The sequence below is a fragment of the Nomascus leucogenys genome, chromosome 3 (genome assembly GCF_006542625.1).
Source record: "Nomascus leucogenys isolate Asia chromosome 3, Asia_NLE_v1, whole genome shotgun sequence".
In the NCBI taxonomy this organism is placed as follows: domain Eukaryota; kingdom Metazoa; phylum Chordata; class Mammalia; order Primates; family Hylobatidae; genus Nomascus; species Nomascus leucogenys.
Genome location: NC_044383.1, coordinates 155,151,114 through 155,178,908, shown reverse-complemented (window position 1 = coordinate 155,178,908; position 27,795 = coordinate 155,151,114). Strand labels below are relative to the sequence as shown.

Here is a 27,795-nt window from a genome sequence, read left to right as displayed (position 1 = left end):
CCTTCCTCAGACCTTCTGTATCTCTCTCCCCTACTCAGCTGTCAGCTGATTTTCCCTTTATATTTCATGAAGGAAAGAAAATATATCAGAAATAAAAATCCTTTAAGTTGGCCGGGCACAGTGGCTCATGTCTGTAATCCCAGCACTTTGGGAGGCTGAGGGGGGCAGATCATGAGTTCAGGAGATCAAGACCATCCTGGCCAACACGGTGAAACCCTGTCTACTAAAAATACAAAAAATTAGCCAGGCGTGGTGGCGGGCGCCTGTAGTCCCAGCTACTCGGGAGGCTGAGGCAGGAGAATGGCGTGAACCTGGGATTCTTCTCTGCCAACTTACTAACTTCTCCATTAGGAGAGGTGACCAGTCCCTCTTTTTAAACATCCTCTCCTTTCAGTTTACAGTACTTTACACTTAGTTTTCTTCTTTTTCCTTCTCTTACTTCCACAAGTTGAGTACCTTTGGACTTCTTGGTCTTGGGCCTTATTTTCACCTATATCTGCATAATCTAAGTGGTCTCATACAGTTTCATGCTTTTTCCCCTTATCACTGTATTTCCAGGGCCTAACTCAGGGTGTAACTTAGTAAACAGTAAGGCATTCATTTGATGAATGAATGAATGGTTTTTCATATCTTCATCATTTAACGTAGTTCTTAGTTAATACTTGGCTTGCCATAAAATATTTGTGGAATAATTGGACATTACTGTTATCATACAAATGAGGAAATGAAGGGTCAGAGAGATTAACTAATTTACCTTTGATCACACAGCTAATAAGAGGCACAGCTGGGATTTAAACCAAAGTCTTAACTCTAAATCTTTGTTCTCTCCATTACATCATAGTACCTCCCTACATATTTCATTCTTAACTCCTAGAATCCATCTTCATTTACCTTATTCTTATGCCAAACTGGAACGACTGATGTACCTGAGTATGTCTATTTTCCCACCCCTCAGCCTGTTTGGGGCTTGAAACCCAATTTCTACTTCCATTGCACATCTACCTGTATCTTTCCTGTCTTTAAAGTAGTTTTCAAATTCTATGTCAACCTTGAAACCTCCATTTTTTTAGTTGGTAGTAAACTCCATTTTTTTTTTAGTTGCTAGTTGTTTTCCCACCTAAGCTGCCTTAAAGTACAATTATATATTCGTACCATACTGTATTAGTGTTGAAGCTGCCTATAGGCAGGGATCTAATCTATACAGTGCCTCCTTAATATTCTTCCTTGCCTTGCACATTGGAAGACTGAATCAGTTATTTGTTGACTCAGGAATAAATTTGCATTTGATCTTGTCAACCTAAATAACAGACAGGTTTGCCAAACATGACAAATTTATTTGAGAGTGGGCATTGCAATGTAGAATATGGTGTCATAGTAAACTATAGGTGTATTCAGGGAGGTAAAGGAAGACAAGGGTTTTAAAAGGAAAAACGAGGAGATTACGGAGGTTGTTTTGAAACAATTATCCTTGGCTACAAAGATCAGTAACAAAGGGGATGGCCAGTCCAAAGTTGGACAGGCAGTTGCTGCGCAAATGTCCTTGAAGCATTTTTTGTGTAGTTTTGTGGCCTTTGTGCAAGGTTGTGGTTTTGGCAGTCTTGTGCTAATTCTTTATATCAGGCAATTATTAGTGAGAACCTTCCCATCATCGCTTTCCGTAACTCCATTTTCTGACAGCTTTCACAATCTAGAGACAGAATCCCGGAAGGAGAGGAATACCAAATAGCTGAAGAGTTTTTTTTTTTTTCTTCCCTTAAAAAAAAAAGCCGCTAAACTCTACTCTGATCAGTGAAAAGAATTTAGCTGAAAGATGCAGTTTCCTCTTGGCGGATTCAGACAAGGAGTGCAGCGGCAGCTTACACCTGCACGTGGTGGGACAGAGGGAAGTAGGCATGGTCTGGCTGCGACTGAGAGAACGAAGCTGGATTAGGAGTGGGTTGAGGGCCCGGCGTCGTCAGTGGTGACCTCTCTGACCTGAGGCAAGTGAGCCAGGCTGGACTGAGCGTGTTAACGTCGGTGTTTGTCAATGCGACGCGCTAGAAATAATCCCTTTATCTTTCCCAGCGTTTGTTTGTTGAGTCTAGGCAACAATAATGAATGGAAAGGAAACCGGATTGTACTTTAAATCCGAGAACATTCTCTACGCTCCAGAACAAGTCATCTGCAGGCGCAGGCAATGGAGTCCGTGAGGCCAGCTGTACGGCGGGTCGCCCCGACCCAGGCTCGTCTCCTCACTTTCCGCTGTTTTTAGTGCGGTCCTACAAGTGCCCTGGTGCAGCCCGAGATCAGTAATAAATGCAGCTGAAATACACCGGCTCCCACGTTCTCGCGGGGGTACCTGCCAGGCCGGCGTCCACGCTCCTCCCCGGCTCCCGGCCGACCGCGTTCTCAGCGGAGGCATCAACCACGCGGGAACGCAAGCCACGAGGGCCGAATCTCAGCGACTTCTTCCCGCCGTGCCTCCCGCACGCTCTGGGGCGGGCGCCGACAGCCCCCAGAGGCAGCTGCGGATGCTTGGGGAAGCGCGGCCCGGGCAGGTGGCTCCGCTGCTCTCTCGGAGCGCCGCCAGCGAGAGGGGCGGCCCGAGAACAAAGGCGGGAGAGGAGCGGCAACCGCCAGCGCGTAGAGGCGGAGGCCGCGCAGTCTCCAAGCGGCTGCTCCGGGCAGGGCGACCCCCGGCAGGGAGGGAGCGGGGCGGGGACCCCCGAGAGGGGCGGGGCGGGGCGGGCGCGGCGGGGGCGCGGAGAGAGGGAGGGAGAGAGGGTGACGCGCGGAGGGGCCGGGCGGGGGGCGGCGGGGAGGGGGCGGCTGCGAGCGCGCCAAGTGGCGACGAGCCGGGCCGGGGCGGGCCGGAGGGCGGGCGGGAGGTGGGGCGCGCCGCGGGCTTGGGGGAGCCGCGGCCGAGTACAACGCTGGGCCGTGGGGAGCCAGGCGGCGGCGGGTCTGAGGGGAGCGGCGGGGCTGAGGCGGCCGCGGGGCTGAGGCGAGCGAGCGGCGCGGCTGAGGCGGCCGCGGGGCTGAGGCGAGCGAGCGGCGGGGCTAAGGCGAGCGAGCGGCGGGGCTGAAGGGACCCGCGGCGGCGCTGAGGCCAGCGGCGGAGCTGTGGGGAGCGTCGGTGCTGAGGTGGTGGCTTCGGCCAGGCGGATTGGGCTGACGTGAGAAGCGCCGCCGCCGCTGGGCCTCCTCCATTCCGGCCTGCAGCCCCGCGCCCTCCCAGCCTCTGGCGCCCTCCCGCGCGGGCGGCGCGCTGGCGGCGGCCATGGCGGTGGCGGCGGCGCTGGCGGGCCGCGGGGCGCGCGGCGGCAGGGGCCGGCCCCCGGGCGGGCGGGCGGAGGGGGCGGGGCCGGGGCGGCGGGGGGCCCGCGCGGCGGCTGCGGCGGCGGCGGCAGCGGCAGCGGCAGCGGCCGGGACAAGGCGGAGGCGACGGCGGCGGCGGCGGCGCGGGGCGCTCGGGCTGATGGCGGCGGCCGGGCCCGGGGCTGCGCTGTCCCCGCGGCCGTGCGACAGCGACCCAGCCACCCCCGGAGCGCAGTCCCCGAAGGTGAGGAAGCGGCCGGTGCGACCCGACCCTGACCCAGTCCCGGGCCTGGGTGCCGGCGCCTCGGCCCAGTCCCACCAGCGGCCGCCCAGCGTCTCGGGGGCGTGGGCCCAGGCCGGGCGCCGCGCCTGAGACCAGGGGTGGTCGGCGAGGCGGGGCGCCGAGGGGAGCCCGCGGCCTCTAGCGAGCAACAAGTGCGGGCGGGCGGGGGACGCGGCGCGGCTTCCCCTAAGTTGGCAGCCGGGCCCGCTTAACAAGCTTGTCCCCAAAACGCCTCTTCCTGGGCCAGCCGTGGGACGGAACGCGCCCAGGGCCGAGGGAGTTGGCCTCGGAGGGGCCTGCAGAAGCGCGTGTTCGCTCAGCCTTCATTCCGCGCATAGTTTGCTGAAGTGTTTGAAAGCTTACTGCAAAAAACGGAGTGGCGAGCAATATGGAAAATCAACACACTCAGTGAACTTAGTGCAATAACTAAGTTAATACGCAAGCGTCCGGATGTTTTCAGCGGAAGTCTGTTTTTAAAACTTTTTACTGCTTGAAGAGGTGAAAAGAAATTGGTGTTGAGAAAATGGAGATGAGCAGTAGTGTCACGCATCAAAACGTTTTGGTTCTAAAGTTAGGCTAGCAGTTTGTGACAGAAGGTTAGAAGGGAGGAATGATGTTTTAAAAGCCTCGAAGCTTGAAATTGGATTGAAAATTAGAAGGCGGTGGGAACTGGAATGCTTCAGAGCCAGCCAGCCTTCGTGCGGTGTGCGCTCTGCGCGTTGGCAGGGGAAGCCGTCCTGTGGCAGCCTAGCCGGGCTGCGCCTGCCTGGGAGCTTTTCCCGTTGCATACGTCCACCGTGCTGTAAGAGACTCATTTTGAAGGGTCCTCAAAGGCCCTCGCCAATGGAAGTAACTAGATTGTAAGACTCTGCACATCCTTGCACTTCCAGCATTTGACGTCTGGCCCGGCACCTGGAGGGCACTGAGCCAGTGCCTCCTGAGTGCATTCTTGACCCCTGAGCCTTAGGAAGGATGTGATGCATAGAAATTCATCTGATTTGTAGTTGGAAACCACCTGTAACTCTGGAAAGCACATCTCTGATTTAGTACGTTTGGGAGTCTGAAAACATGGGCCTCTGTATCAGTATTGAGGTTACACGGAAATTCTTACCTTAGTCCGTCATGTATTGGGAACAATATTGCTGTTACTACCTCCCTCAAGAAAAAGGCCCGCTGCCCAGATGCTCACTTTATATAATAATGCCTTTGCCTAGAATTTGTAGTAGTAATTTAAAACACTTGATGAAATTGTAGTCTCAGCTTTTTTGAGCACTTTGCATTTTTAACTTTATTTTTGTGTATTTTTGAGTGTCTCAACTTTTTAGCTAAAGGGAAATATATTTAAGGATATAAAAATCCTTAAAATGCTCACCAATAAAATAGAAAAAATACTGGAATGTTTAAAATAAGTTATGTTGAGAGTATTGAATATGTAATGTTGCAGTTGTGATACTTATGCAAATTTTCAGAGAGTAGATTTAGACTGCAGAGCTCTTTAATGAAATGCTTATTTTATAAGGACTGAAAAAGAATATGTATTTTATTATTCGGAAAAGAACCAGTAAATTCCTAGGAGCTAGAGACATTTGAGACTTTATTATCATAATCATCATTTTAACTAATATTTATCAGATAACTCGCTAGTCCTTGTTCTAAGTACTTCTAATGTAGTAGCTCATTTAATCATTGAATTAGCCATGTGATAGGGGCACTATTATAGTCTCAAATTTTCAGATAAGGAGATGCTCACAGAATAACCTACTCAGCTAGTGAGGGACAGTGCCCAGTGAGAACCCAGGCCGTCCAGCTCTGGCATGCCTGGCCACTATACCATATTGCCTCTTTATATTCTTTTGCAGGATTGCTTTCATTTTAATATGTAGCAAGAGGACTATGGTATTTAGCAAAATTGGATTAGCGTTGAAAGCCATATTACATTAAAAAAATTACGATTTTTAGACCTTAAGCCTTGGCTAATAAGTAAATAAATCAGTTTCCTAACATCTGATACTTTTTCTGAATGAAATGGTTGAATTTATAACCTTGATGTTCTTGCCACATGATGGATTACATTAAAAATATATAAACATCTTCTTTAAAAAAAAAAAAATTCCCCCCCCCCCCAGCTTCTTTTTTTGGTGTGTGTGTTGCTATATTATAGATTGATGACCCTTATTAGGGTATATTTTTGCTAAATTTTAGCAGTGTAAGAAGAAGAGTGAGTAGTTAGAATTGTTTTCAGTCTTGTGTGTCCCCTTTTCACAGGGACATAAATGCCTAAAGTAGTCAGTTAAAATAGTCCTATAAACTGGCTCTAAGTTGAATTGAGAACTAAATGATCCATAAATTTTTTTCCCCCTGAGCTTGGGTAGGAGAGTTTGCTTTAATCCTAGAGTGATGGAGCAGTTTGATATATTTATGAAGAGCAGAAAGCAAAAGCAGATTTACATTTACGGGTTCATTGAAAATGTTTTTATTTTGATTGGATTGAAGATCAGTTTTAAATTTTATTCCAGGTCTTGCTCATGCCAAACTCTTAGTCCCTTTTAATTATAATATGAAGTTAATACTTGTATGACTAGTTGTCCTTAGACAGTCTTTCACTTATTGAGACTTACTGTTTTTATTCTTTCTCTAATTATTATTTTTGAATCTTTTAAATGTATAGGATGATAATGAAGATAATTCAAATGATGGGACCCAGCCATCCAAAAGGAGGCGAATGGGCTCAGGAGATAGTTCTAGGAGTTGTGAAACTTCAAGTCAAGATCTTGGGTACTGTCATTTTACCGGTTATTAATATATTTTGTGATGTTTCTCTTTGCCTTAACATCCTCTTCCCTTTCCCCCACCTCTGGCAAAGGCAATTATTAAAAATTGTAGAATATTTTCTTCCTGTTCTATAATGTACCATCAAAGTTGGTCTTGCTACCGAGTGTAATTAAAAAACAATTTAATGATAGTAAAATACATACATACATAAAATTTAATCATTTTAACAATTTTTAAGCGTGAAATTCATTGGCATCAGTTACATTCACAGTGTTGTGCAGCCATTACCACCATTCATTTCCAAAACTTTTTCACTACCCCAAACTTTATAACCATTAAGCAATAACTTCCCTTTCTCCCTGTATTTAGCCCCTTGCAACCATCATTCTACTTTCTATTTCCGTGAATACGACTACTTAGTTACTTCATATAAGTGGAACCATAAAATATTTGTCCTTTTGTGACTGGCTTATTTCTCTTAGAACTTTGAATATCTTCAAGGCTCATCCCTGTAGCATATGTCAGACTTTTGTTCTGTTTTTAAGGCTGAATAATATTCCATTTTATGTATATACTGATTTTGTTTATCCATTCAGATGTTGATGGGCATTTGGGTTTCCACCTTCTGGCCAAGGTGAATAATGCTACAGTGAGCATTGGTGTTCAGAGTTTGTGTTTTCAGTTTTTTTGGATGTTTACCTAGGAGTGGAGTAGCTGGATTATATGGTAATCCTATGTTTAATTTTTTGAGAAGCTGCCAAACTCTTTTCCATAGGGGCTGCACCAATTTACATTCCTACCAGCAATTCACAGTTTCCAGTCTTTTTATATTTTTCACCAATTTGTTATTTTTCATTTTTTAAAATAATAGTTATTCTAAAAGGTGTGGAGTGGTATTTTGTGATTTTGATTTGCATTTTCATAATGTCTATTGATATTGAACATCTTTTCATCTGCTTCTTGGCCATTTGTATAGCTTCTTTGGAGACATGTCTATTCAAGTTCTTTGTCCATTTTTTATTTGGGGTTTTCTTGTTGTAGGAGCTTTTTAAATATATTTTGTATATTAATACTTTATCAAAAATATGATTTACACATATTTTCTCCTTTTCTGTGGGTTGTCTTTTCACTCTCTTGATAGTGTCCCTGTACAGAATTTTTAATTTTGATGAAGCCCAAATTTTTCATCTATTTTTTCTTTTGTTGCTTTTGCTTTTGGTGTCATATGTAAGAATCTACTGCCAAATCCAAGGTTGTGAAAGATTTCTATGTTTTCTTCTAAGAGTTTTCTAGATAGCTCTTATATTTAGGTTGTTGATCCATTTTGAATTGTGATATGAGGTAAAGGTCCAATCTTGTACTTTTGCATGTGGATACCCAGTTTCCCAGCACCATTTTTGAGAACACTGTTCTTTTTGAAGGTTGCTTTTTAAATAGATGGATGCATAACGTAGTGTCACTTTCCCATGTCCAATATAGAGGTTGAATTGGCCCAGATCCTGAAATCTGTTACTCAAGATGGAGATCGACTGTGATACCCTGGCACCTTCAAACTAGGTCCATTCTTTGCTTCTGGGTTTGTGGAGTATTTGAGAACAAACAGTTACGGTTTATGATATGATGCACTGAGATAATAGGTTTTTAAGAGTTCTGTTTTCTCAGCTATTTGTGACTCACTGAACAGTAGACAAGAGACAGAAGTTGATTATTCCTTGGGTGGATGAAATACTGGCTATGCATTTTAAGCCCAAGAGAAAGAATTCAGAGCTGATATCATCATCACCTTGCTTTGCCCTTATAGGTCCCTTAAACTAAAAATGCCTTTGTTCTTACAATTGTGATTCTAGGTTCTTCCCAGTGTATAAAAGATGTTATTTTCACTGTACCTTTTTGACTTGGTAGACCAGATAATTATTTCTATTCCTTGTACCTGTTTTGTAATTTTCTTTGATACACAGGAAGTCAAGTCATAGGAGGCAAATAGTTTAAATACTTAAAATAGTTTTCAAAATATCCTCAATAAAAGTGATTAAAAATTAATGAAAGCTACATTTAATGCATAATATATATTTCTGTACTTAGTTTTAGTTACTATCCAGCAGAAAACTTGATAGAGTACAAATGGCCACCTGATGAAACAGGAGAGTACTATATGCTTCAAGAACAAGTCAGTGAATATTTGGGCGTGACCTCCTTTAAAAGGAAATATCCAGGTACTAGTTTATGTAATAGATTAATTTATAATTGATAGTAATTCTTTATGATACACTATCAACTTCTGAATTTTTCTGTAGATTGTATTTTATATTCTTGTGCTTGCTGTTTTTCTTTTCTTTTTTTTTTAAGACTAAGGGTCTCATTCTGTCACCAAGACTAGAGTGCACTGGTGCGATTATAGTTCACTGCAGCCTTGCACTCCTGGGCTAGCTGTCTCCCTGCCTCAGCCTTCTAAGTATCTGGGACTACAGGTGTGCACCACCACGCGTGGCAAATGTTTTTAATTTTTATTTTTTTAGAGATGTGAAGTCTTGCTATGTTGCCCAGCGTGGTCTCAAACTCGTGGCTTCAAGCTATCCTCCTGCCTCAGCCTCCTGAATTGCTAGGATTACAGGTGTGAGCCATCACGCCTGGCTGTGTTTCATTTACTACTATCATTCAGCATCTTTCTTTATTATTGATATTTTCTATGGCTCATAAACTGATTTAAAAGCAAAATGGGAAAGGTGAATTTCCTGGGGAAAATTTTAGAAAAAATCATTTTATGGTCAAGTTTGGGATTTTTACCATTGTCCCTTGATCTAAGGAGTAGAGTTAGCTGTATGAGCCATATCTGAATTTGAGAAAGGCTATTCCTTATGAACTAGTTTAGTATCGTTATTTATATGACCGTCTTGCTTTGGATTATTCTATTTCCTATTTTATTCTAACTTTTGTATCTTGCTGAGTTTTATTTCTTGAATTTACAATTTTTTTTGTAGCCCCTTTAATATTTGGAATATGTAATATGAATACTTTAAAAAAATCAAGGTTTTTAAGCTTTTAAAAGTTTTACAAATGCATAAGGTTTTGCTATTTTTAATAGTCTGTTGATCTTTTTTTGGAGATTTAGAGCGACGAGATTTGTCTCACAAGGAGAAACTCTACCTGAGAGAGCTAAATGTCATCACTGAAACTCAGTGCACTCTAGGTAAGAATAGCTTTTTAATGTGAATAGCTTTTTAATGTGAATTTTTCAAGCTGAACGTTTATGAGATAATACTAGATAAGTATCTTATTTCCTAAAATATTTTACAAAATTAATAAAATAAATTGAACTATTTAAACGCTACATTATTTACTTCATTTTTGATTATTGTTAAAATGCACAGGAGAATGAAGCTTGAACACACATGTGGTTCCTGACTTATGATGGTTCAGCTTCATGATAGTGTGAAAGCAATGCATATTCAGTAGAAACCATACTTCAAGTGTCTATACAACCATTATTCTTTTCACTTTCAGTATAATATGTAACAAATCACATGACATATTCAACACTTTATATTAAAATTTGTGTTAGATGATTTTGCCCAGCTGTAGGCTAATGTAAGTTTTCTGAGCATGTTTAAGGCAGGCTAGGGTAAGCAAAGATGTTTGGTAGGCTAGATGTATTAAATGCTTTTTCTTGTTAGGATAGTTTCAACTTAGGATGGGTTTATCATATGTAACCCCATTGCAAGTCAAGGATCAACCTCTATTCTATAACAGAGTATAATTGTCTAATTTTTCTTTTTTTTTTTTTGACACAGAGTCTCTCTCTGTTGTCCAGGCTGGGGTGCAGTGGCGCGATCTTAGCTCACTGCAACCTCCATCTCCCGGGTTCAAGGAATTCTCCTCCCTCAGCCTACCGAGTAGCTGGGACTACAGGCGCATGTCATCATACCCATCTAATTTTTGTATTTTTATTAGAGACGGGGTTTCACCATATTGGCCAGGCTGGTCTCCGCCTTCTGACCTTGTGATCCACCCACCTTGGTCTCCCAAAGTGCTGGGATTACAGGCATGAGCCACCATGCCCAGCCCTTGTCTAATAACTTTTACAGTTTTCAGAGTGTTTGTATTTTGTGTGCAAAGCTTGTACAATATATTTTTTTAAGTTGTAGGTTCTTTGTTAAGTGCATGGTGTGTGTGTGTAGTCCCAGCTACTTGGGAGGCTGAGGGAGGAGGATCACTGGAACACAGGACTTTGGGGTTGTAGTGTGCTGTGATCACGTCTGTGAATAGCCACTGCACTCCAGCCTGGGCAAGATGGCGAGACCACATCTCTAAAATGCAAAAAGGCAAATTTTGTTCAATTTTTAGTTCTGTATAATTATGTCCATGCTTTCTTTGTAATCTTTTTTTCACAAACATTTTATTGCAACATGGCTACTTTTTATATAAATTCTTGGGAATGCATTTCAGCAGTTGGTGAAATCTGATACTGTGAGTTTTGAAAATTGTCTCCATGATGTGTGTGTGTGTGCTGATGTTTTTGGTGAAATTTTAATTGATTGTAATATTTCTTGTGTATGGAATTTGAAGACTGGGAACTATAATACATTGAATTTTTTTTTTTTTTATTCATCCAGCATTCTGTAGCACTTGTTAGTAGTTAGTGCATTTCATTATTTAACAGTTGTTTCCAACTAAAGGGATATATGTTCAAAGCACATAGAATCTTAAAAATAAACTTGTTTGGTTGAAAAATTGATATATTTGCCTTTTGCAAGATAACTTTTTAATTGCTCGAGTTTATATTATGAATATTAAGTTTAACTATTTTCAAATGTACTAAGATACTTTGCTCTGGCTATTGGAAAACCATTAGAATGTGGAGCGGTTTGAAGAAGTAAATTTTGAAGAGTACTTTTGTTCACTTATCCTTAAAAGAGCTTCTTTATTTTTTTATTTTTTGGTTTAAAATAGGTTTAACAGCATTGCGCAGTGATGAAGTGATTGATTTAATGATAAAAGAATATCCAGCCAAACATGCTGAGTATTCTGTTATTCTACAAGAAAAAGAACGTCAACGAATTACAGACCATTATAAAGAGTATTCTGTAAGTAATTGAGGTGACTGGCATTTTTTATTTGGGTTGGGGAGAATGACATTTTATAAAGTTACATGTGACTTCCAACTGTATTTTTTTTTTTTCCAGCAAATGCAACAACAGAATACTCAGAAAGTTGAAGCCAGTAAAGTGCCTGAGTATATTAAGAAAGCTGCCAAAAAAGCAGCTGAGTTTAATAGCAACTTAAACCGGGAACGCATGGAAGAAAGAAGAGCTTATTTTGACTTGCAGACACATGTAGGATAACCTAAATTTAGTACCTCCTGAACTTAGTTTATTACTTGTTATTGCAGAGTGCCCATTACCCCCTTTATTGTTATTTTTTATACCACCTATGTGTGTGTTTTTTTGTTTGTTTGTTTTGTTTTTTTTTTTGTGGCAGAGTCTCACTGTGTAGCCCAGGCTGGAGTGCAGTGGCATGATCTCGGCTCACTACAACCTCCGCCTCCTGGGTTCAAGCGATGCTTCTGCCTCAGCCTCCCCATTAGCTGGGATTACAGGCGCCTGCCACCACACCCAGCTAATTTTTTGTATTTTTAGTAGAGACAGTGTTTTACCATGTTGGCCATGCTGACACCTATGTGTTCTTTTTTTCCTCAGAAGTTGAGATATTATTTTTAATGGTGTGCTTAATAATACTCAATTTACATTTTTTTGTGAGATGTCTTTTGCTTTACGGTTGGTAATTCTACTAAATGAGACTAATAATAGCTACATATCATACTTGCTATGTGTCCCAAGAGTTTTTGAAAGAGATTTGCATGTTAATTCTCATAGTAACCATGTGAGGTTGGAACTAGGATTACTTCCATTTCATAAAGAAATTGAGCTACAGAGAGGTCGTATAAGCTACCCAGATCACTCTGCTGTTAAGTAGTGAGCAAGAGATCCACTGCCATTCCTCAGGAGAATAGGCCTCTAAAACAATAATATATAGAACTGAAAGCACCAACTGTCCTCTTAGGTTATAGCTCCCGATATCTCCTAAAATTTTAGCTTTTCTAGGGGGAAGTGGGCGTGCAGTGGAGAGCATGTGGGGACTCTTCCTAAAGCCTTGATTCTTAGCATGGAATCAGTTTTGTGTTTCTCTTTATGTTAACATAGGTTATCCAGGTACCTCAAGGGAAGTACAAAGTTTTGCCAACAGAACGAACAAAGGTCAGTTCTTACCCAGTGGCTCTCATCCCCGGACAGTTCCAGGAATATTATAAGAGGTATTTAGTAGTTTTAGTTACAGTTGGTATCGGCTATTGGTAAGGGGTTTCAGAGCCTTTTGTACTTGCCTCCTAACAATTTTGGGGTCTATAGATATCACCATAAGATATTGTATAGGATTTGTGTTGCTATTTTTCTCTGGTTCTGTGGTAAACAACACCCTGTAGTCAGAATTTGAATATATGCTGATGAAGTCTAGATGCCTCTGTCTCTGCCCATTCTGTTTGGGTTTCTTAGAGACAGATGCTGGGGGTTCTGTAGCACCTCACTGCTCAGGGTATGTTCCGTGGTCCAAAGCACTATTATTGCTCAGAAGCTTGTTGGAAATGCAGAATCTCAGGCCCAACTCTAGACCTATGACTCAGTCTGCATTTTAACAGATGTCTGTATGATTCATGTGCAGGTTAGAGTTTGAGAAACACTGACTTTTACTGCACAGAAGATGAGAGAAGGAGCAGAGAGGGGCAGGCAAGGGCAACTGGGTGCCCCAGCCACATTGCTGACCTGGCTTGGCTGCTGCTCCAATCTGGACCTTAAATGTTACTTATCTCCTATTCCCAAACTAAATGTAACTGAAAAAAACAGGGCTAACAGATTCTTTTTTTGTTTTTTTTTTTTTTTGAGACAGAGTCTCGCTCTGCACCCAGGATGGAGTGCAGTAGTGTGATCTCGGCTCACTGCAACCTCTGCCTCCTGTGTTCAAGCGATTCTCCTGCCTCAGCCTCCCAAATAGCTGGGACTACAGGCACACGCCACCACACCCAGCTAATTATTTGTATTTTTGGTAGAGATGGGTTTTACCATGTTGGCCAGGATGCTGTCCATCTCTTGACCTTGTGATCCACCCACCTTGGCCTCCCAAAGTACTGGGATTAAAGGCGTGAGCCACTGCTCCCAGCCCATTTTGTTTTAAAGTGTCAGCTTTTACTTCAACCTTAAGCCTTACTCTGGAACTGTATGTTTTTTATAATATACTATTTTTTAGAGAATAGAATTTAAAATATAGTATCATAACTCACATCATTTGAAAGTCAAATCTTGGGCTGAAATTTTTTAAATTAAAAAAAGATGTTTTAAATTCAAATTTAAATCATGAACAGCAATTTTTTAAAAGTTTTTCTTCAATTTTTTTTTTTTTTTTTTTTTTTTTTGAGATGGAGTCTCACGCTGTCGCCCAGGCTGGAGTGCAGTGGCGCAATCTCGGCTCACTGCAACCTCTGCCTCCCAGGTTCAAGTGATTCTCCTGCTTCAGCCTCCCCAGTAGCTGGGATTACAGGTGCCCACCACCTCGCCCAGCTAATTTTCTGTATTTTTAGTAGAGACGGGGTTTCACCACGTTGGCCAGGCTGGTCTCGAACTCCTGATCTCAGGTAATGTGCCCACCTTGGCCTCCCGAAATGCTGGGATTATAGGCGTGAGTCACTGCACCCGGCCTTTAATTTTTAAAAATTTTATTTTGGCATCAGCAAATTATTAAAAGTCACATGCAAGTATATTAAACCCTTTGCTTTTTGGTGTGTTGTCTTAGTTGGAGAAGTCTTGATCTAGGGTCGTTTCCTGAATGAGGGCTACTGAGGGCGAGAATGGAGGTGGCATGAAGCATTGCTGTCTGACCTAGGGGAAGAGATTGCCAATATAGTTTCAGACAAAATAGATGATTAAATTTGTTAGAATACATGCTTCCCAAATTTGTTTACAATAATTTGTTATTAAAAATTTTGCTTTCTATATTATTTAAGTAATATCATGTACCATGCACTGGTGTGATATATATGCATTAAGTAAGTTAATGCGTATATATCAATTGTATGAGGTAGATGCTATTATTAGGCCTGTTTTACAAATGGAGTGACAGCACAGAGAAGTAGCAAAGACCTGGGACAGTGGTGGAGGTGGATGTGAGCTGGCAGCCAAATTTGGGGCTACCGACATTTTACTTACTTTTTTCTTTTGGGTTGAGGGCAAAGAGGGGAGGCACATTATCTCTTAGTAAGAATCAAATGCATATTTTACATAAGTCTAGTGAAAAGATGTTCAGGCTTTTTATTAATTAACCCTACTTGATGACAAAAATGAAAAATTAATACTCTATTTTTCAGAAGTCTTTGGGGTTACTCAAGAAGTTTAAGGCTATCTTCATAGGTCAAAGATGAGTCTGTTTAATAATAAAGGGAAACCGAAAATAAACTCTCTGAACTTCAGGTACTCACCAGATGAGCTGCGGTATCTGCCATTAAACACAGCCCTGTATGAGCCTCCTCTGGATCCTGAGCTCCCTGCTCTAGACAGTGACGGTGATTCAGATGATGGCGAAGATGGTCGAGGTGACGAGAAACGGAAAAATAAAGGCACTTCGGTGAGAACATTTCTCTCTAGTAGGAAGCATTTCCTTTCTCTGAATTTTTGTTACATTGAACTTCTGTCATCACCCTCTCTTTGAAAAAGTATGGCTGCATGTAATTTCCAGAAAGTATTCATCAAGAAAAGTTACTTATAGTATGTTTTGATAAAAACAAGCAGTCCATGGCCTTTGGTAAGCTTTATACTTAAAATCGCCCCTTTGTAGTTACCATGAGCAATTTAGGCAAGGATATGGAAAATTAGCTTACAATCATTTATTCAGTTTGCTGTCTCTTTAGCTTAAAATGTTGAACAAAACAGAATTTGATCTCTTGACATAGAAATGTAGTTTTCTCAGTTTAGGGGAGTACATTAACTTATGTTTCTTTTGCTTAATCTTATGCTTCCTATAGGAAAATATTATGTTTAGTAATATGTTGTACAATTTGTTGGGTTTTCCTGTATGACTTTTTTTTTTTGTAGCAAAATGCACTTGCAAGACAATGGGCAGTTGGTGTATTCTGTGGACCTGAAGGAGAATAAAATCCCAATGATGGTTTAGGGCTTTGATCCCAGTGATGACATAGGGCTTTGAATTTCTTTAGCATTGTGTTTTAAGTAACTGGCTATTTCAAACTTTACATTGAAGCCAACCTAAATGTGAGATTGTGCTACCATTGAATGGACATTATTTCCTTGTCACCAACAGCTTCTAAAACATCTTTAATAATACATATTATGCAAAATAAGATACTGTTCAAGTATTAAAGTGGTGACACAACTTTTCTCCTGTCATGTTGCTAAAAGGGGAGCTATGGCATGCAAAGGGTGATGAAGCTGACTTCCTTTCATACTGCTAGGAAAAGTGTAAACTAATCCAACATTATGGGAAAGCATTTTGACAGTCTTACCAATTTAAGTTCCATAGTATTTGACCTAGCAAATCCACTAGTAGAATTTATCCTAAGGATTTAATCAGATGCTGAAAAATTTTAATTAGAAAAAAAAGGTCCGTTTGAGTGTCGACAGTATTTTTTATGCTGGAAGTTACAAATAAACTTTAATGCCCACAGTGGGTAATATTATATTACATTTATAAGATAGAAATGCAGTTCAAAGAATATTTAATGATTGTGAGAAAAATGCACATAACGCTTTTAAAAAATACCAAAATAACACATATGCATACACACGCAGTGTAATCCAGTTTTGTGTTTTAAAAAATGAGGGCACAATGAGGTAGGGGGTAATGTGTGAGTCTCAGTATCTTTATGTATATAAGTGGACACCCAGAAAAAAGATAAAGTAGATACATTCATGTTTCTAGTCAGTGTGTGTTTATCAGGGAGGCTCTAGATAACCTAATTTTTTAATTTATAATTTTCATAATTTATATGAAAGTTATAATTAGAACATTTTAAATTATAAAATGAAGAATTAAATGATCAGATACTGAGGTCTTAAACCTTGCATATATAAAATATTTCAGATCCTGTTGTAGATAGTTGAGGGATTGGCTCTGCATAGTTTAACATTGTGAAAACACAAATGTGTACTTGAAGGACTTTTTTTTTTTTAACTGCAGTTCTTCATTTTTCCTGAAGGACCTTCTTAATGACTTTTAGTACTTAGTGAAAATGCCCACACTTATTTGTAACAATATATTTTTGTATAAAACAAATATGTTCCCTTGTGACATGGAAAATGATGTTGAAGCCGTGTGCCGTAATAGTAGCTGAAGTGGATAATTGCGTTTTTGTGACTTATGTCAGAAAACAAAGTTGATGAAGGCACTGATATGAATGGAATCAGTTTTATACAATATACTTAGGAGAAGGATGAATGATTTTTAACATAACTTACTTTAGTCTCCACTGGAAAAAGCTTTCTTACATTTAGAATGATCTTTTTATTTTTAAGTTGATAAAGCTTTAAAACTTTTTTTGAATATTTTCCATAGTTTTCAAAATCCAGACTCAAATTTGTCTTAATTCCAAAGAATCTTTGTTTTTGCCTTTTAAACTCCAGGACAGCTCCTCTGGCAATGTATCTGAAGGGGAAAGCCCTCCTGACAGCCAGGAGGACTCTTTCCAGGGAAGACAGAAATCAAAAGACAAAGCTGCCACTCCAAGAAAAGATGGTCCCAAACGTTCTGTACTGTCCAAGTCAGTTCCTGGGTACAAGGTAGAAGAAAAAAGCCCCTGACTCAGCTTCTTTACTGACCAGCCTCTCTCCCTGAAATATTTTAACTTGACTTTCACGATCGTGGAGCTTCTGCCTGCTGTACTTCACTAGCTGTTCTCCTATGGTGTGCCCTTTGTCCGCTGCTTTCTTTTTTGCTTTATTTCCTTGGTGGCTTTTCTGTCACTTTTGGCTATGGTTTAGCTTCTGTTTTCTGTGTATGTACAACTTATAAGTCTTTTTTTTTCTTTGAAATAATAACCAGGCAAGTATGGGTTTTTAAAACATTATTTCATAGGCAGAAGTTTATATTTTCTTTCCTTGGAGTAAAGATCATAATTATTTGGCATTTTAAATGCCCCAGCATTTAGTGTAGCTAAAGCTGCTGAGCTATAAAGTATGAGTGGATATACTGTTAGACTAAGTTGCATTTTTTTAGTGCCTTTCATTAAGAAAAATCTGGGTTTAATCTAAGGATTATTTGATCCATACGCTAAATTTAGCTAACTCTGGGATAGAAAATAATAAAACCTGTTATTTACATTGTAGTGATTTTTAGCATAACCTTGGTAAAGAGCCTATATGATTCTATGACAAGAATTAAAACATACTTGTTAACTTGTTGATCTGATTATCCTCAGAGTAAAGTAGTAGGTTGTCAGCAACTATTACTATATTTTGAACTTGTCCTCCCTCTGTCTGCCCCTCCCTTTTCTTTTGAAGAAAAGGTGAGGTGAGAGGTGAGTAGCCTTATTTGCATATAGGGATTTAAGAATATCATAAAAGGAAGAATTAGCTGTACAGTTTCATATTTGGGATGGTGGTAGTAAAATATACTACCTTTTGATTCTTTTGGTCTGAAATGTATTAGAACATGCTTTTATTGCACTTATGAAGGTGTATTGAAGGAAAATTTTAGAGTAAGCTGATAAGAAAGTTTTGCCAAGTGAAATTGTTAAACACCTTGTATGTCAGAACTGTGATTGTGGTAAATAATGCACAAGAACAGGCTGAAGTAAGTCACCTTTCCCTCAAACTAACTAGAACACGTTCTAACATGTTCATTTACCTTTCTTCAAGTAAAAAAAGTGACATTAAATTAGTGTATTTCATATTTTATTAGAAAATGCTTTTATGTAATTAACTTAAAAAAATTTTTTTTTGGTAGCCTATAGCAAGCAAATTTTAAGCTTAATTCAGTAAGGGTTGGCTTCCAAGGGTGGCTGCAATAGGCTGCAGCTGTGTGATTTTTGTACTTGTTTTTACATATATAGCTTATCTAATTTCTTTATATAAATTAATGCTTAATAACTGAAAGCACATGAGCTCCAAAGATGAAATTTCAGAAACAGTATACATGAATGAGTGTTTCTACTGGTCTGCTAAGAGCTTTAAATGGAAGTGGCCGCTCAAAGCAGTGTCCTGTTAACTCTTGAGTGCTAAGTAGATCTTGCCGACATGGGTTAAAAAGAGAGAATATTGAAATAGATGTTTTAATACAGGCTGGAAATCAACTATTCAACACTATCATTGATTTAGTATACAAGAAATCATATAGATTAACTGAACTTAATAGTACTCAAGTAGGATATGCAAAATTTATATTTTAAATAATCTGTGAACATTTTTAGTACCTAAAAATGTTTCAGGTATTTCAAAGATGGGAACAACCAGTATCTAGTCATCATACATTAATGTGAACATGCTTATTAAAAGTGAGCCTCTTTATAAAAAGTATTAATAAACCAAGATGTGCCTAAATATTAGGGTACTTCAAGCTAAAGGTCATAGTTTATATATATATATATATATATATATATATGAGATTCAGTAAAGTAATGTATCTGATGCTTTGCTTAATAAGATTCACTAGTGCTTGCCCTTAATTCGTAGGACAGTATTGTTTAGGTTACATTAACCTGAAATTTAAAGCATAATTATTAGGATTCCGGCCTATAAATATATAATTAAAATCTATACTATATTATTGCTACCATGAAAGTCTTATCTTTGGCTGTTTTTCAAGTAGAAAAGTAAGTGTACTGTGAGCCTTTTATTTGAGATGCTGAGAGCTATTAGGATGAGCATTGCAGTTTTCTTGTCAATAGTGAAACTCTGATGATGTTGCAGTTATTTGAAGTAGAACCGATTGTCTAAACCAGACACACATAGGAGTGTGCTCCATTGGCCTTGGGGAGAGTGCTGCACATTAACCCTTCCCTCAACTGTGCAATCCACTGAGACTGGCTTCTCTAAGCCACAGTGATTATCTGCTGTGTAAAGTCCTGGATGCCAGCACTGTGGCTTCTTAGGGCAGATGCTTTGTATATTGAGCTGCAGCATTCATCATAGAAAATGCTACAAAGCTGTGTCTCTTCCCCTTCTCTCATGTTTCCCTCTTTTCATCAAGATGAAGACTGTTGGGTAAGAAAAACTAAGTGATTTAACAAATCATTATGATTTAAACTTAGAAATAAACCTAGAATTTTTTGGTGTCCCTGTTATCATAGGTGTTTAATGTATATTTTAATGATTGTAGAACTTGAATTGCTCTAGAATGTGAATGACTACCCTTGTGTTTTATTCCTTTTGGCTTTTGTAAAGAATCTCCTATGAGGAGTTCTGTTTTTAGAATTTAATATTGTTTGGTTACTTCCCTGACTTTAGTGAAAGATTAGAGTATTTACTATGCCAGTATCTAACTTAAACTATGAGTGTTAAATAAGTATATCTTTTACATTTAGTACAGGTACCATAACCAAAAGAGATTTCTTAGTTTTGATGGATTAAGAGAGAGCATTCTGCTGTATATTATGGCAGGTACAGATATGATCATAACTGAACCAGAATTTGGATTATAGAAGTGCACTTCCTAGCTGTTTTTTATTTAGGTATAGGAACACACAATGAGAACCTTATGTTTAGAATGTAGCAGTAACAACAGAGGGTAACTACACTGCAAGACTGAAATGGTTTGAGCATGTGACACTATCCTTTTGTTGGGGGGAGCAGGGTATAAAAATATACATACAGGAGATTAGTTTAATAGTAAAGTTTTATATGTATGTTTAACTTCCATGATATTTATTATTTTGTAGAGACATTTGTGATTGTTTAGAGTTCTTGTTTTTATTCTATTTATGTATAAGGTTGACTTTTTTTAAATAAATAAGCCAAAAATTCTTTTTGAATGCCTCTGTCATCTTTTGCAAAGAAAGATAATTTAAAAAATATAAAACTTAAAGTAATTAAGAACAAATTGTTTAGGTCTAACAGGTTATGAAGGTGGCAGTGAGACATTTCAAAGCTGGAATATATACAAAGTTTGAGTTTTGTTTAGGTTCCTCTTTGGTTCAGTAAATTAGGAAAGGGATGCATTTGGCAGGGTGGGAATAAAGCAGAAATGAAACAATTCTACTTAAAATTATTTTCCCAGTTCATCTATGTGTGTGTGTGCGTGTGTGCATGTGTGTGTATGTATGTGTGTATGTATGTCCCCTTACCCCATTTCATTCTTGGCCCATGCTTGCTCTTCCTTTTTTACCACTGTTATTTACTTATTTCCGAAGCATGAGTGAACGTCATTTTGTAACAGTCAGGACTGTGACGTTCGGATGCCCTCCCTCCCCTGGTAATTTTAAGTGCAGTGAACCCTTTTTCCTTTGTCATTTCCATGTGTAACCAAGTATGTCTAAAATTCAGACACCTTCACTGGACCATGCATGTTTTTAATCTGAAAGATGAGTAGTACTCAGTGTTTGTGTATTTTTTAAGTGACTGCAATTTTTTTTTGCTTGTCTGAAAACTTATTTTTCCCTTTTATAATTTTACATTTTATAGTGAATCCTTCTAAGTATAGATTCTTTTATTAGACATGCAAAGAGAATAATCACACAACTAAGTTTTCCACAAACATCTATGTACACGCCAGTGTATGCATGAGACATCTTTCAATTAAAAATGTTTAAACTGATTTTTTTTTAAATACTACTATACCAATGAGGATAAGCTGATTTTTTAACTTAGATTTTATAGCTCTAGTTTTACAGTTTTGGAAAATAGTAGTTTTTAAACAAAATTAATATATGAGCTATTTAAAATGGTCTTCTTCTTAGAGTAAGTCTTACATTTAATGGTCATTTGCTACTTGGATTTTCTTGTCCAATTAATAGTGACATTTGACATCGTATTGAGTCTTTCCTTCCATTCATTAAACAGATCTTACTGTGCATGTAGGGAGTATAGAATGCTACATTTAATCTTATGAGATCATGCTGTTTACAAAATTTTATGATGAAATCAATGCTTTCTTCAGTAGGCAATCTTACATTGTAGGCAGACTCCTGTCAAGTTTTGTCTTTCAAAATGGTCCTCATTAGCAAGTTACCAGAAGTAAAAATAGGGCAATAAAGTAGCAGAATTCCTTTTAAACCCATAGTAAGCTCTTCTGGCATGAATTTATAGCCCTCTTCTACCCTTCCAGCCAAAGGTCATTCCAAATGCTATATGTGGAATTTGTCTGAAGGGTAAGGAGTCCAACAAGAAAGGAAAGGCTGAATCACTTATACACTGCTCCCAATGTGAGAATAGTGGTAAGTATTGAAATATCTTTTTAAAATTTTAACCACCGTATTTGTTGGTTCAAAAACTGGAATTTATAGTTTCAGGCAGATTCCAACCAAAGAGTCATCAAATTAAATACACGGTAGCTTGTGAGGCATAGACACAGCCCATGTGTTTTCCTCTACATTGTATATTCATTTCTCTTTGGCGATTTGACATTATAGCCATTCTCTGGAAGTCCTAAAGCAAACTAGTATTTTATGTGCCATATTAAGTTAAAATTTCTTATGTGAGATACCACTAACACTGGTTTTGATTTAGGCCATCCTTCTTGCCTGGATATGACAATGGAGCTTGTTTCTATGATTAAGACCTACCCATGGCAGTGTATGGAATGTAAAACATGCATTATATGTGGACAACCCCACCATGAAGAAGAAATGATGTTCTGTGATATGTGTGACAGAGGTTATCATACTTTTTGTGTGGGCCTTGGTGCTATTCCATCAGGTAAAGATTAAAAAAAGAGCAAACATTATCTTTGGGTGATGAGACTCTCCCAGCACTCCAAAAGGCTGCATAAATGCTATCATGACATGAAGAGCTTGTGGACTCTTATGTGCAAATATGACCAAAGCTGTGATTATACAGGTCATGTCCACCAGTTTTTCATCCCTCGACAATTCCAGCTAAAGGATAAGTGAAAGGCCAGAATGCCCCGGCTAAGTTTTGGAAGTATAGTTCTATAGAATGAGCTGGTGTTTTTCTACTGAAATACTAAAGTAACAGAGCATCATCTTGTTTCAAAGCCTTTATTTTTTATATCTATTTAGAAACTTAAAATGACTGCTATGTCTTTATACATTTCTATAGAAATCTATTATAGATTTCTGTAAATTGAGGCAGCATGACAATTCCAGATAACTTTAGAACAGAGTTGAATAAATCACAGTAATTGGACTAAAACATTACACAGATAATTGTGTAATTTTAGAACCTACTTGCATAGTTAACACTGTATAATACTCTTACAAAATATATGCCTACAACGAGATTTCCTGGGAATTGAGCAAGCAACATAATTATTTTTCTGTAGTAATTCAGATCAAGTATGTAGTACAAGTTATCATTGTGCTGTTAGAAACTTAAAGTTTTAAAGTGCTGTCAGCAGAGTACACCAGGACTTGAAAGAATGCTGTTAAGACACACAGCTGCCAGTGAGCAGGAGAGAAAAAGGCTTAAAAAAGCCAAATTCCAGAATGGGTTTTGAACTTTTGAAGTAGGTATTGAAGTTTTGAAGTATGATAGTGTTTGAATTTCAGGAAAGATTGTACTTTTTTAAAGGTCCGTATCACTGTATGGCATTGCATCTCTCCCATCCCCCTTGACTTGCAATGAATTTTGCATGGCATTGATTACATTAAGTTTACATTTTTCTCCTTAAATTAAGGAACTCATAGTGCCCTTCTCACCACAAAATCCACAGAGGAATATCATTAGTTATAGCTAAGGAAGAAGAGTTTAGATGGGCTTAAAATTCAGTCCTGTAAAGATAATTTTTCATTCTATATTAACAATTTTTTTCCTAGGTCGCTGGATTTGTGACTGTTGTCAGCGGGCCCCCCCAACACCCAGGAAAGTGGGCAGAAGGGGGAAAAACAGCAAAGAGGGATAAAATAGTTTTTGACTCTAATACTGTATATGCATTTAAGTGGAATATTTGGTGCCATTTACAACATTTTCATTTTCATGCCAATAAAAAATTTTTTTTTGCAAATTATGAGCTTAAAATCTGCAGTTATTTGTGTTAAAAGCTGCGCTTACTCTCGAAACTAACTCCAGGTAGAGAATTCATCTTCCAAAGTATTTTGTAGTAACCTTGGCTCCAAAAATTCAGTGGAAATGTTTAGTAACAAGACACTTGTTTCTCCATAGCCCCAAAAGTTAATTTTCATGAAACTTCCTAATCTACATTGTTTCTGGACTACCATAGGTAGCACTGACAGTTATTTAATAACTAAAGAATTTTCATAGGTATGACAAATGGCCTACTAAGATTTGGTGCAGTTGGATTTAGAGTTGTCATTATTGGACTGGTACAGGAACAAAGTTTGTAAATACCTGCCTGCCAGGAAATCCCTTTTGTATAGAAAAGTACCATCCCTACTTGGGGTACAGGCACGAGGCTTTAGTCCAGGTTCAGGGAAGTGTACATAAATCATTTCCAACTTGATTTTAGTAACTCTTAAAAACTTACACCTTGAACTTCGCTTACAATCTCCAGAGTAAAATTACAAAGTTATCAACCTTTTGATTTGTGTCACAGCATGAAAGGTTGCTCTATTTTTTATATATAAACCTGTTACTGCAATCATTTTTAGTCAACCTGCCTAATGAAAATGGAGTCTAAACACTTTGTGCACAGTCCTTTTATAGGAATTTTGATCTTTAAAAGAAACTGTGCTTGCTATTTTTGGGGTAACTGAGGTAACAAAACTGCGTATGGCTTTATTTTTCCATCCCTTGACTAGAAAAAGGTAACTAGAACTTCAACCAAGTACAAGTAGCAAGGTTCACAGCAAACTGCAATCAGCTTCACAGATGGAAGGTTTTATATCCCAGAGCGTGGTCAACGACTCAAAAGAGAATTTCAAGTACCAGTTTCAAAATGCTAATTAATATCGTCCAGAGAACAGATTCCTCCTCTTGCGAGGCGTCTTCCGGTGCACGAGCGTGCTTCTGGCCGGCATCTGCGCCGTCGGCGGGGTAGGCGGCCTCGCCGAACGGGTGCTGCTCGACCGTGCCGTCGTAGTACACCTTCATCTCGAACTCGCTCTCCAAGTGGGAGGGGTGTCCGTAGACGCCGATGCCCACTGGGCGCCGGAAGTGCGCGGGGATAGACACGGCGTCCGGGCCGCAGGTGGCCGACTGCAGCTCGTAGTCGTCGAAGCTGGGGTGCAGGCTGCTGGCGGAAACGTACAGATCCGCATCGCCCTTGAGGCTGCGCATCCTGAGGACTATCTTGCCCTCGTGGTTCAGCCGCAGGTAGCTGTAGTTCCCGGCGCCTATCTGATCCTGGACGACGTGCAGGAGCACCCACTCCTCGGGGACCTCCTCCTCGTCCACGCAGCTTCCCGGAGACAGGACCTGCGAAGCTAGGAGCAGCAGCAGGGCCGTCGTCCAGGGCGCGGCCCTCCCGCGGGGAGCGGCCATGGCTGGCGGCTCAGCTCCGGGGCCTGCAAGTGGGTCAGTGCTGCTGGGGACACGGGAGGCGCTCAGCACCGGAGCCCGTCCCCGCCGTCCGCCCGCGGGGCCACGGCGCGTCCAGGCGCCTGGTCTGTCGCTGGGACTGTCCCTTCCCACCCGCGTGAGGCCCCGGGGAGGAGGGGGTGGGTTAATCCCTCCCCCGTAGCGCGACGCCAACCAGGGGCAGGGGCAGGGCCGCTGTGGCACCCTCGGACTCACCACCACTTCCCGCAGGGGGCCGCACCGTAAGCATCCGGACCCGAGGCTGGAGCCTCGCCGGAGGAGGCGGAAGTGACGCTAGGCCCGTAAGTGAGCCGGCCGGAAGCGAGGCCTCGCCAGCTGTCGCGAGATAGCGAAAGGGGCGTGGGCGCGAGGGGCGGCAGGCTAGTAACCATAGCGGCGCGCGTGCGTCGGCGGGCAAGAACCATAGCGGCGCGCGTGGGGCGGAGTGTGTCTCGGTAGTCCTCTGCGTGCCCCCCTGGGAGTTGGGTGCTGTGAGTCCTCCCCTAGCTGGTTGCTCTCGGCGCGGAGTCGGCGCCGAACCCGAGCTGCTGCTCTGGGGCGTGTGCCTAGGGCGCAGGGCTGGAGCGAGTGGGCTCCGCGGTTGCTCGCGGCTCCGCTGAGGTCTCTAGGAAAGGGGGCGATTTGAGGGTTCCGCCGTGACCGCTCCCAACGGGGGAGACGCGCGCTCTGGACCAGAGCCGTTGCCCGCTGTCTCTTCACCCGAAGCGTCCTCTTCACGCCGTGCTAGTGCGAGGGTCTCCAGGGGAGTTTGGGGCACAAGTCGGGCCGGAGTGTCCGGGCGGCCGTGGCGCGAAGGCGCAGGATCGGCGCTTTGAGAACTGAGCGCATGTGGTGTTCGGAGGAAAAGGGCGCAGGTGGTTATTTTAATTAAAGCAGCTGTGTATAAGGAGAACTCAGACCTCTTTAAAAGATTCAGTAGTTTAGGAACGAACCAGGGCTGTAGAAATGCCCGGCCTCCTGCACCTCCCGTCGGTTCTGTGCTCCGAGGGCGGGAGCGTGGACCCTGAGGGCTCCTTAATTATGCCCCACTGGCCTTTCACCCTGCGTGGTAACTACCAGGCTCGGTTTTCCTAACTAGCCAAACAGCAAGTTTCTGGCTTGCTTAGTCACTAAAAGAGAAAAATTTCGATCTTTTCTAATCAGAAGGGAGTAGTTTTCTCTATTTAAAAATATTCGTATATACATTAAAAAAAAAAACAGAAGGGAATGCACAGGATTTTATCAGTGGTACTCCTCGAGTAGTAGAGAGTTCATCTTTTTATGTATTTCTAAATTTTCTACAATTTACACACACTGCTCTGTACTAGTAAAGGGGTATTAACTCTACAGCTTCCAGTTTATCCGGGATTACTGCCTTGTGTTTACTGACTTTAAGGCTATGGTCTCTTTAGCAATCACTTGCCACTGCCTTTTCCTGAAGTGCTTACCTAGTGTTTGGTGCACTAGAATTTCACTAAAATAATAAATTTAGTTTATTTTCCCTGACTTGTTCTGTGCATGTACGTACATGGATATCCCTGAGGATGTCCTATAACATTGATTATCCCGTAGGGTTGGCACAGCAGGGAGAGGAGGTAGGGATAAAAAACTTTATTATTTCTGCATGGTTTAAATGTTATGCATTGTATTGCTTTTGTAATTAAAAAAATGTTAATTTATATTAGTGCAGGTAGGTTAAGTGCTGTAGCAATTCACCCCAATAGAACAGTTGCATGTTTCTTGCTCACACAGTCCTGTGTAGCGGTTTCTAGTCAGACGATTCCTTTGGGCAGCTCTCTGCAAGCTGCAGCCTAAAATTCTTCCATCTTGTGGTTTTCTTCCTTAGGCCCTCTGAATTCTCCGCGTTTAGCTAGTGGGTGGGGAAAGAAGAGAGGCAGTGCAGGAGGGATTTATGGGCCAGGTACTCAACGACATGGCTGCACTTAATTGCACGGGAAGCTAGGGAATGTAGTTTAGTTCTGTGTCTAGAAGGAAAGGGAAGTGGCTTAGTGAAAAAGGAGCAGCACCTACTGTAGTCTCTCTTCTGGTGACCAAATACCTGCTTCACTCTTGATCCCACATGGAGAACACACTGTCCCCAACCCAAGAGAGACACTTTGTCAAGGTGCCTAGTGCAACACAGAACATTTCCCAGGATTGCACAGTTCGCGCCATCAGGCCTGGCTGTGGTTCCTCGTGGTCCAGAGCCCTATGGACTAAGAAGACAAACTAGTTGCTCTCCCCACTAAAATGCAGTGGTTAAATATGACCATGGTTTTTGTAACCATCTCCCTTTTGGAAAAAGGAGACACATGGCAGACACTGTTCTGTAGCAGTTTTGAAGTGATGCTGGGGTGGAGGTGGGAGGAATTTCCCAACTAGACCCTGAATCTGCTATCTGGGAGGAATTCCCTTGTCCATTGTTCTTTTTCTTTCCTTTGAGACAGGATGTTACTCTGTTGTCCAGGTTGAAGTAGAGTGGCACGATCACAGCTCACTATAGCTTCAACCTCTGTGGCTCAAACGATCCTTCCACCTTAGCCTCCCCAGCAGCTAGGGCTACAGGCATGCACTGCCACGCCTGACTACTATTTTTTTTTTAAAGTAGAGACAGGGTCTCACTATGTTGCCCAGGCTGGTCTTGAACTCCTGGGCTCAAGTGATCCTTCTGCCTGGGCCCCACAAAGTGCTGGGATTGCAGACGTGAGCCATTGTGGCTGGCTTGTTTTCTGAGGCCCTTGATTCTACCCTTGGTCCTTTTCCTCCATGGTCTCATCTGATGTGGCTGTGAGGATGCTGTCT

General features: G+C 41.1%; 3 protein-coding genes across 5 annotated transcripts in view; 2 read left to right on the top strand and 1 right to left on the bottom strand.

Annotated features, from left to right (window-relative positions):
* The first annotated feature begins 2,884 nt into the window (after positions 1 to 2,884).
* PHF10 (PHD finger protein 10) lies at positions 2,885 to 23,535 on the top strand. Of its 2 annotated transcripts, none has more exons than XM_012506036.2 (12): positions 2,885 to 3,541; positions 6,249 to 6,355; positions 8,435 to 8,565; positions 9,462 to 9,539; positions 11,300 to 11,433; positions 11,533 to 11,682; positions 12,550 to 12,659; positions 14,863 to 15,016; positions 17,029 to 17,184; positions 21,665 to 21,773; positions 22,066 to 22,254; positions 23,334 to 23,535. In XM_012506036.2, exons 1-12 carry the CDS (start codon positions 3,260 to 3,262, stop codon positions 23,417 to 23,419), a joined length of 1,686 nt encoding a protein of 561 aa, XP_012361490.2. In that variant the 5' UTR covers positions 2,885 to 3,259; the 3' UTR covers positions 23,420 to 23,535. The 2 variants fall into 2 exon arrangements, with proteins under 2 accessions (XP_012361490.2, XP_003281033.2); XM_003280985.3 differs by having other exon boundaries at positions 9,456 to 9,539; positions 23,334 to 23,524.
* Positions 22,556 to 25,272, bottom strand: C3H6orf120 (chromosome 3 C6orf120 homolog). The gene is given in 2 exon segments (XM_012506037.2): positions 22,556 to 25,152; positions 25,154 to 25,272. Coding segments are annotated over 2 exon segments (861 nt in total). The 5' UTR covers positions 25,244 to 25,272; the 3' UTR covers positions 22,556 to 24,381.
* Positions 24,929 to 27,795, top strand: part of WDR27 (WD repeat domain 27) — a 233,870-nt gene continuing 231,003 nt past the window's right edge. The window contains exon 1 of one of the 2 annotated variants that reach the window (XM_030809982.1): positions 24,929 to 24,990. In XM_030809982.1, the coding sequence (XP_030665842.1) occupies positions 24,956 to 24,990 (35 nt within the window). In that variant the 5' untranslated portion in view covers positions 24,929 to 24,955. Of the gene's footprint in view, positions 24,991 to 25,345; positions 25,869 to 27,795 lie in introns of those variants that run through there. The other variant, XM_030809983.1, reaches the window with a different exon arrangement.